The 9,800-nt window shown below is 53.5% G+C and overlaps 3 protein-coding genes across 3 annotated transcripts; 2 read left to right on the top strand and 1 right to left on the bottom strand.

Annotated features, from left to right (window-relative positions):
• Positions 1–2,632: 2,632 nt before the first annotated feature.
• Positions 2,633–3,257, top strand: LOC542427 (auxin induced protein). The gene has a single exon (NM_001111992.1). It carries the CDS (start codon positions 2,696–2,698, stop codon positions 3,128–3,130), a length of 435 nt encoding a protein of 144 aa, NP_001105462.1. The 5' UTR covers positions 2,633–2,695; the 3' UTR covers positions 3,131–3,257.
• A 926-nt stretch (positions 3,258–4,183) lies between these two features.
• LOC103647636 (auxin-responsive protein SAUR36-like) lies at positions 4,184–4,848 on the bottom strand. Its single transcript, NM_001358899.1, has one exon. The coding sequence runs from the start codon at positions 4,743–4,745 to the stop codon at positions 4,287–4,289; it is 459 nt and encodes a 152-aa protein (NP_001345828.1). The 5' UTR covers positions 4,746–4,848; the 3' UTR covers positions 4,184–4,286.
• Positions 4,849–6,044: 1,196 nt separating this feature from the next.
• LOC100283200 (SAUR55 - auxin-responsive SAUR family member) lies at positions 6,045–6,721 on the top strand. Its single transcript, NM_001156102.1, has one exon. It carries the CDS (start codon positions 6,159–6,161, stop codon positions 6,606–6,608), a length of 450 nt encoding a protein of 149 aa, NP_001149574.1. The 5' UTR covers positions 6,045–6,158; the 3' UTR covers positions 6,609–6,721.
• Positions 6,722–9,800: the final 3,079 nt, after the last annotated feature.

The following is a 9,800-nucleotide window of genomic DNA, read 5'->3' as shown; positions in this document are numbered from 1 at the left end:
GACCTCGAGAGACTTCCATCTCGCCCGAGGCCCCCCATTTTACGGCGGACACACCTCCGGCTCGCCCGAGGCCTTGGCTTCGCTTAGAAGCAACCCTGACTAAATCGCCGCGCCGACTGACCAGGTTGCAGGAGCATTTAACGCAAAGGTGGTCTGACACCTTTATCCTGACACGCGCCCCCGGCAGAGCCGAAGTGACCGCCGTCACTCCACCGCTCCACTGACCAGTCTGACAGAAGGACAGCGCCGCCTGCGCCACTCCGACTACAGTGCCACTCGACAGAGTGAGTCTGACAGGCAGTTGGGCCCTGCCAAAGGCGCCATGGGAAACTCCGCTCCGCCCGACCCCAGGGCTCGGACTCGGGCTAAGACCCGGAAGACGGCGAACTCCGCTCCGCCCGACCCCAGGGCTCGGACTCGGGCTAAGACCCGGAAGACGGCGAACTCCGCTCCGCCCGACCCCAGGGCTCGGACTCGGGCTAAGACCCGGAAGACGGCAAACTCCGCTCCGCCCGACCCCAGGGCTCGGACTCGGGCTAAGACCCGGAAGACGGCGAACTCCGCTCCGCCTGACCCCAGGGCTCGGACTCGGGCTAAGACCCGGAAGACGGCGAATCTCCGCCTCGCCCGACCCCAGGGCTCGGACTCCGCCCTGGCCTCGGCCAAACGATCTCCGCCTCGCCCGACCCGGGGGCTCGGGCTCGGCCTCGGCAACGGAAGACAGACTCGACCTCGACTTCGGAGGAGCCCCCACGTCGCCCTGCCTAGGGCACAGGTCCGCCACGTCAACAGGAAGCGCCATCACCAACCTACCCCGAGCCGACTTGGGTCACGAAGGATAAGACCGGCGTCCCATCTGGCCAGCTCCGCCGGATGGGCAATGATGGCGCCCCCCAAGCTCTGTGACGACGGCGGCTCTTAGCTCTCTTACGGCAGCAGAACGACGTCAGCAAGGACTCGACCGCCCCAACAGCTGTCCCTCCTCCAGGCTCCGTCGCTCCTCCGACAGCCACGACATCACGCCAGCAAGGTGCCAAGACCTCTCCGGCTGCCACATTGGCATGTACCCAGGGCGCTAGCTCTCTCTCTCTGCTAGACGCGTAGCACTCTGCTACCCCCCATTGTACACCTGGATCCTCTCCTTACGACTATAAAAGGAAGGACCAGGGCCTTCTTAGAGAAGGTTGGCCGCGCGGGGACGAGGACGAGACAGGCGCTCTCTTGGGGCCGCTCGCTTCCCTCACCCGCGTGGACGCTTGTAACCCCCCTACTGCAAGCGCACCCGACCTGGGCGCGGGACGAACACGAAGGCCGCGGGACTTCCACCTCTCTCACGCCCGACTCCGGCCACCTCGCCTCTCCCCCCTTCGCGCTCGCCCACTCGCTCGACCCATCTGGGCTGGGGCACGCAGCACACTCACTCGTCGGCTTAGGGACCCCCTGTCTCGAAACGCCGACACCTTCCGAGTCCCATAGGCTGCAGCACAGTTGGCAGCTGCCTCTTCCAAGCTCCAGTATCTATGGCTATAGATTACAAGCCCATAAAAATATTTTTATTTAGTTTTAAATTGTGTATGATGGTGAATTGAGAAGCAATTTGATTAATTATGTTGTTGAAGGTTGAAAAAATGATTATGTCTATCATATCCGACGAATATTCGAAACCGTCATCTGATGGTCACGGGTATGGATATAAATATATTTCTATCCGCAAGTATGGTCGTGGACCGATATTATTTGTAACCGCGGATATGATTGCGGAGCAATATTTGATCCATTGCCATCCCTAATAAATATCCCTTAATCTAAAAAATATGTTTGTCCCTGGTGTTCACCATATAATCTGGTGTTTATGAGATGGACTAACACGTCATATGATGACGATGTTGAGCACTTCAACGTGAACGAGTGTAAGCCTTTGATCTTCACTGTAATATGAAGGTTAATGCATGATTGGGTGATATATATGTTACACACGGCATATAATTCAGTGACAGGGAGTGCTGCAATGTCTGGCACCTGTTGGATCCACCGGTAGCAATCTCTGGGTGGCTAGGGCGATATCACAATGTGCTGCCATGCTGCTATGCCTCATGGGCCATGAACACCAAATGTTGATTGGGTCCAAGATATCTGACAGCTAGTTCCTCGACAGCTTTATCGCCCTAATCAGTTTGCGATACAGTCTATCTGATTAAGCCTGTCCACCAGAAGTTGCTCGACAGCTTTATCGCCTCTTCGCGGCCTGCAGCTGGATCAGTAGCACGTCATGTGAGCTTTATTTCGCAGCATAGCATTGCCATCTGATCGAGACACTCAGCCAATGCTTCCCTGTCCATATTTTGATGTCCCTCGTTGATCGTCGATGCATCCGAAGACACAACAAGCATGGCATTCCAAGCACTGAAAGCGCCCCATGACCGGCACCAGCATATGGCAAACACTCGGCCCCATCAAAATCTCATCCAAATCGTGCTCCCTGACACGTCTTGGGACATCACACTCACCGCGCCCATGGCGCCCTTGCCTCTCGCCCAACCATTTCGCTCCAGCAGTTGAGTGAGCTATATATATTCACGGTCAGGTGGCCTCTCAACATCATCACTTGCAGCATCACAAAGCAAACTGAAGTCACTCACAGCTCTCCAGCTTCCATCCAGAAAGAAGAAGGAAACGAGATAGTGAACAGCTAACCATGATCAACGCCAAGAAGATTGCTCATCTCGCCAAGAAGTGGCAGAGGATGGCCGCACAAGGGAGGAGGCGCCTCACCTTGGGGGCGACATCAGCAAATGGAGCGGACGAGTGCTGCAGCTCTGTGGCGAGCAAGGGCCATTGCGCGGTGTACACGGCCGACGGGGCACGGTTCGAGGTGCCGCTGGCGTGCCTTAGCACCCCTGTCTTCGGGGAGCTCCTGCAGATGTCAGAGGAGGAGTTTGGCTTCGCGGGCGGCGATGGCAGGATCACGCTGCCCTGCGACGCGGCGGTCATGGAGTACGCCATGTGTTTGCTCAGGAGAGGAGCCTCTGCCGAGCTAGAGCAGGCGTTCCTTAGCACCATGGCCATGTCATGCCACTGTGCCAGCCACATGGCGCCGTATGTTGGAGCCACACATCAGATCGCTGTTTAGTTGATGTTCACTGTAGTCTGTAGTATAGATATATAGTGGAGCAAAGATATTAGCTAGGTAAAGAACTAAAGATTATTCAAAACCTTCGAATCCTGCAAGGCTGCAACTGAGAAAGCAATGAAGCAAGGTGTTACAAGTACAATAAGTTAGAGAGATATGATTCCTGTTCTGTACAAATGTTTATGAAAATTGTGAGGACTACTCACATTGCATACTTACATAGCAAACGACTTTCTTGTGAACTTGGAACCAACGGGTAGTGTGAGCGTCAGAATTGTTCAGCTGGCATGGCGGTTGTGTCATCAGATCAGCAGATAATTCTGGGCTTATTTCAGAACATGGTGATGATGATTTCTTGTTTGCTTTCAGGCTGAAAACAAGGCACTTCCCCCAGCAAGATGGGGGACAGGGTGGAATGGACTGAAGTGTTTCAAGCAGATGGCAATGCCATGCTTCTAGAATAACAATAGTATAGAAGAACTGGAATGCAGAGAAGTTCAAGAAGCTGCTGCGAAGTAGAGGTCACTGGTCACATGATGTGCAAGTAATCCAGCTGCAGACCGCAAACTGAAGAGGCGATAGAGTTGTTTGAAAGTTCTCTGAGCCGCTGGACAGGCTTAATTAGATAGACTGTACCATGAAGAGGCGATAAAACTGTCGAGGATGTCAGCCGTACATTAGCTTGGCTCTACACTTTGAATGCATCCGAACCTGCTTCCGGGAGTCAATTCTCCATGAGCTCTGCACCTGCACCTGCGTTGAAGTGCTGAAGCTCTACCAAACAGAGCTCTGCACCTGCGTTGTGCACTAGTGCCACGTGAATCCTGATAGCCAGTTTTTATGTCCTGAATCCTGATAGCCAGATTTTATGTCTCATCTTTTGCCTTTCTCCTTTTCTTTTGTGTTGTGCACTAGCAACCTCTCAGATTTTTTATTTTGAACGAACAACCTATCAGCTGATTTGAATTCAGAGTTGTGCACAAGAAAGTCTTTCGCTATGTAATGTGAGTAGTCCTCACAATTTTCGAAAAGTACAGAACATAAATCATGTCTCTCTAACTTCTTAAGACCTTGCTTGATTAGTCGCATCCTTGCACACGATCAGAAGGCTTGGAATAATATTTATCTAGCTAATACCTTTGCTCCACTATCTACACTACACTGAACAGAAACTAAACAACAATCTGCTGTCTGGCTCGTGAGCTCGTCCAACATACGGCGCCATGTGGCTGGCACAGTGGCATGACATGGCCATGGTGCTAAGGAACGCCTGCTCTAGCTCAGCAGAGGCTCCTCTCCTGAGCAAACACATGGCGTACTCCATGATCGCCGCGTCGCAGGGCAGCGTGATCCTGCCATCGCCGCCCGTGAAGCCGAACTCCTCCTGTGACATTTGTAGGAGCTCCCCGAAGACCGGGGTGCTAAGGCACGCCAGCGGCACCTCGAACCGTGCCCCGTCGGCCGTGTACACCGCGCAGTGGCCCTTGCTCGCCACATAGCTGCAGCACTCGTCGGCTTGCTTTGCTGCCGCCCCCAAGGCGAGGCGCTTCCTCCCTTGTGCAGCCATCCTCTGCCACTTCTTGGCGAGATGAGCAATCTTCTTGGCGCTGATCATGGTTGGTTGTCCACTAGCTTGTTTCCTTCTCCTTTCTGGATGGAAGCTGGAGAGCTGTGAGTGACTTCAGTTTGCTTGTGATGCTGCAACTGCAAGCGATGATGTTCAGAGGCCGCCTGACCGTGAGTATATATAGCTCACTCGACTGCTGGTGGAGCCAAATGGTTGGGCAAGAGGCAAGGCTTATGGGCACGGCGAGTGTGCGATGTTCCAAGACGCGTCAGGGAGCAGGATTTGGATGAGATTTTGATGGTGCCGAGTGTCTTGCACATGCTGGTGCCGGTCATGGGGCGCTTTCCGGTGCTTGGAATACCATGCTTGTTGTGTCTTGGCCGAGTGTCTCGATCAGATGAAGATGGCAATGCCATGCTGCGAAATAGAGCTCACATGACGTGCTACCGATCCAGCTGCAGGCACTGAATTGATGAGCCGATAAAGCTGTCGAGCAACTTGTCTGGGCCGCTGGACAGGCTTGATCAGGTAGACTGTACTGTACGTCTGTACCGCGAATTGAAGAGACGGTAAAGCTGTCGAGGAACTGTCTGATATCTTGAATTGAACCCAATCTTCAAGTGCCGCCCCCACAGCTGAGGTGCTTCCTCACATGCGCTGTCAACCTCTGCCACTTCTTGGACAGCTGAGCAATCCTCTTTGTGCTGATCACATTCATGGTTAGTTCTTTCTTTCTTGACTGGAAACTGGAGAGCTCTTTCTGAGTTGAGATTGTGATGGTGTTCTGGGGCCACTTGACCTGAATATGTAGCTCTACTCTTTCTGAACGATTCGGATGCGACTCTGATGGGGACCAAGAGTATGGTGCGTGCCGGTGCTGAATTCTTGGGACCAATTCCCGTGGAGCATGAGGGCCAGGTTTATTCAGCTGGCGCGGCTGTGCCATCGGATATCAGCAAATCAGCCTGCGTTCAAAGCTTAAAGATTAAACAGAACGAGCTTGGGCACAAAAGCTAGCTTCCAGATGCCTTACAAGTAATATTCATCGGTATCTCACTGCGCAATCATCTCATCGAAAAGACTGATACTGACAAATTGGACCCGGTTTACATGTGGCCCTCATGGGCTCATGGTCCATGAGGCATAGCGGCATGGCATCACACTGTGATATGTAACGAACCAGAAACTACTACAATTGGCTCCAGCAAGTGCCAAACACTGCATGTTCCGAGCTCATCGCCTTGCCTCTTGCTTGTCTGAGATGGTGACTGCACTTGATCTGCATCCTCTTCGCTTTGCCCTGACCTATAAATCAATTAGCATAGCACCGAGCCACCAACACCTCATCAGCCCATCACCAGCGACCTAAAAAGCACAACACCTAGTAGCTGAACAGCACCATATACAACCCGAATCTCTGAATATTCAGTTGAGCCAAAAAGGCAGGAAGAAGGAGGAACCATGATCAGTTCCAAGAGGCTTGTTCAGATGGCGAAGAAGTGGCAGGCAACGGCTGCCATGGCTAGGAGGCGGCTCACGGCGACGCTGGCGAAAGAGGCCGACGGTTCGTGCGGCACGTCGATGCCGGTGGCCGTCAGGGGCCACTGCGTCGTGTACTCCTCCGACGGGACGAGGTTCGAGGTCCCGCTGGCGTACCTCGGCACAGCGGTGTTCGGCGAGCTCCTGAGCATGTCGCGGGAGGAGTTCGGATTTACCGGCGACGATGGCGGCAGGATCACGCTGCCCTGCGATGCCGCGGTGATGGAGTACGCGATGTGTTTGCTCAGGCGAGACGCCTCCGAAGAGGTTGTGAGGGCGTTCTTGAGCTCCATGGTCAGACCCTGCCACCACAGCGTCGGTGGCTCGGTGCCACCGATGGGACTCGGGCGCCAACCAGCCATCTGTGTATAGCTAGCTATATGATTAGCTCCATGATGTACAATATTATTAGGTGTATGTATGTAGCCGGATGGAATCACAGGAAATCATACAGAAGGTTATTCGTTTTATATCATTTCTGAAGTCTGAACACGCCTCTTTGCATGAACGACATGAATGTACTACCTCCGTCGTTCATTTTCAAATTATACAGAAGGTTATTCATTTTTAAATTAAAACAGGATAAATAAAAAAGAACATATGAAGTAGTACAATAAGAGGAAGCCATGACCAGAACGTTCGCGGACGCGCGAGATGCGGTTCAAGGACGCAATGGCAGCGGCGATGGGCTTCCGGGACGGTAGGAGCCGACGTCGGCTGCTGAACTCAGCAAATTCACCGGCGGCGACGGAAGGAGAGGGCGGGCGTTGTATTTCCGTTTGGCATTCCTATTACTTTACTTTACTACTCTACAAAGCGGACGCAAATGCACGCAGGCATTCGTCCACGTCGGCAAAAAAATGTCGTACCCAAGATGTTCCATCAATGGACGAAGTTGCCTCTCAGTTTGCCCAAACCGCCTCTACACACTCTTCCAGAAAATACCGGAAGGACAAGGAATGTGCTCCACACCACCAGGAACTTCACTCCCCTTCCCCAAACTTCGTTGCGCCGCCAGGATAGCCTGCGGCCCCCTTTCTCTCCTTAGACGTCATCGCGACGCCTGCGCAGGCCACAGCTATGAGCACCCCCTCCCTCTCCCTCCCCTACGATGGCGGCGCGATCGTCTGGTCACGACATCGCTTCCTCACACCCAACATCGCCGCGCCGGGAACCCCATCCCATCAAAAGCCTCTTCTCGACGTGCTATACGTCGCCAGAAACCCCATCCTTTTCCTCAACGTTCGCGCGTCGGCGCGGCCGTCCGGCCACGAAGCTGCTTCTTCTCGCAGAGCTACACGTCGCCAAGAGCCTCAACCCCTCAAATGTATTTTTCTTGTCGAGTTGCACTGCACGTCGCCAGGATCTCCAGCCCTTCTCTCTTCCCCTGGGCCTTCTCACGTCCCACGACACTACCGGACATGAGCAGGGCCTTGCAGGCAGCGCTCGACACTAGGACCTGGCCCATGGCCGTGACGACCTTCTCCTAGACTGCGGAGGCGCGGACGTCGCCGCCGTGGGGAGCTGCGCCATCGCCAAGAGGCTGGTGTGTCCGTGCCCCGTCTGCCTGCCAGCATGCTCCGCTCCTCCCTACGCCTTGGTTTTCCTTTCTTCTGGATTCTATAGGCCAATCTCACGGACGTGGAGGACAAGAAGCATAGAGGTGTCTACGGGTAGCTCACCGATTTTGACCAGAAGCTGTAGTATCTCTCCATGCGGCCAACTGGCTGACGTTTGCTAGAATGACAAGATATATGTGCCAAAAGGTATTGTGGTGTCCAACTCAGCAATGCAAGCGCTCGAGCATTGGTGCTGCACACAACTTCTTAGTTCCTCTCCTTCCAAGAGTGGTAAGGTGATATGTCTGTCTCTGAAACTGCAATGCCGACTACCAACTGAAGAATGTATGTACAGAAACATTATTATGTGCAATCTTTGAAAGAGGGTGCCATTCCAGCTATATATGCACCCAAACGTCTGCCCATAGAGAGTTATGCAGTACTATCTTATCTTTCATCCTTCATCATGTATAACCATGCATATCTCTTTCTGTAGGATTTTTTGCGCCAGGATAACACAAGAAAGTTACTATGGCAAGTATTTGGCATCAAAGCTACACGTTAAAAGGATTGAGAGCATTATACGCTCAGAAGATATAAGATGTATAGATCTGATAATGGTTTTGTGTGATTCCTAGAATCTCAAGACGCTTGCTATCTGAAAAACTACAAAATGGAAAAACGAGATATGATGATAGGCTGACAGCCTTTGCCGAAAGGCTTAATATTTTCCCACGAAGAATGAAGAATTGTCTAATACTTCACTATATGCAGGTAACATTATTGTCTGGCTTATTCTCTCACCTTTTTAGAATCTGTAATGTGGATATTGATCTGCCATCGGAGCCCAAAAAATATAAATGTCTAGGGACAGACCATAAAGTTGTTTTGAACTTTGGCGTATTTTAGTTTGTGTCATCAAATTTATTACTTAATCTATGTTCTAATAATGTTTTTGGAGGAAACCTCTTCTCGCATTTTTTATTATACCATCTGTCGGTGTTTCGACCCCGGGGGGTCCCTAGACCGACGAGTAAATTGTCGCTGCGTGTCCCAGCCCAGATGGGTCGGCGCGAGACGGAACACAAGGGAGAAACAATAAGGGGAACCGCGGCTCGTGCTGTCCTGCGCCCAGGGCGGATGCGCTTGCAGTAGGGGGTTACAAACGTTCGTGAGGGAGAGAGAGAGCCTTGTCCGTCAGCCCGTCCTCCCGCACGGCCACCTTCTCGTACGAGGGCCCTGAACCTTCCTTTTATAGATGTAAGGAGAGGGCCCAGGTGTACAATGGGGGGTGTAGCAATGTGCTATCGTGTCTAGCAGAGAGGAGCCAGAGCCCTATGTACATGCCGACGTGGCTGTCGGAGAGGTGTTGCTGCCCTATTCATGTGATGCCGTGGCTGTCGGAGGAGCGCTTAAACCCTGTAGAAGTACAACTATCGAGGCTGTCGGATCCTTGCTGACGTCTCCTTGCTTCCGTAGGGGGCTGAGAACCGCCGTCGTCATGGAGCACGCGGGGTGCCATCATTACTTATTTACCGGGGCGAGCCAGATGGGACGCCGGTCTTGTTCCCCGTAGCCTGAGCTAGCTAGGGGTAGGGTAATGATGTACCCCCCTGCGGCGTGGTCTGTCCGAGCCCGAGGTCGGGCGAGGCAGAGACTCCTCCGAGGTCGAGGCTGAGTCCGAGCCCTGGGGTCGGGCGAGGCGGAGACCGTCGTTCGAGGTCGAGGTTGAGTCCGAGCCCTAGGGTCGGGCGAGGCAGAGACCGTCGTCCGAGGTCGAGGTTGAGTCCGAGCCCTGGGGTCGGGCGAGGCGGAGACCGTCGTCCAAGGCCGAGGTTGAGTCCGATCCCTGGGGTTGGGCGAGACGGAGACCGTCCACCGAGGTCGAGGTTGAGTCCGAGCCTTGGGGTCGGGCGAGGCGGAGACCGTCGTCCGAGGTCGAGGTTGAGCCCGAGCCCTGGGGTCGGGCGAGGCAGAGCTTCCTATGGCGCCTGAGGTCAGACTT

Source organism: Zea mays, chromosome 2 (genome assembly GCF_902167145.1).
Source record: "Zea mays cultivar B73 chromosome 2, Zm-B73-REFERENCE-NAM-5.0, whole genome shotgun sequence".
In the NCBI taxonomy this organism is placed as follows: Eukaryota; Viridiplantae; Streptophyta; class Magnoliopsida; order Poales; family Poaceae; genus Zea; species Zea mays.
Note: the sequence above shows the minus strand (reverse complement) of the source record. Positions and strands in the feature narration are given on the sequence as shown.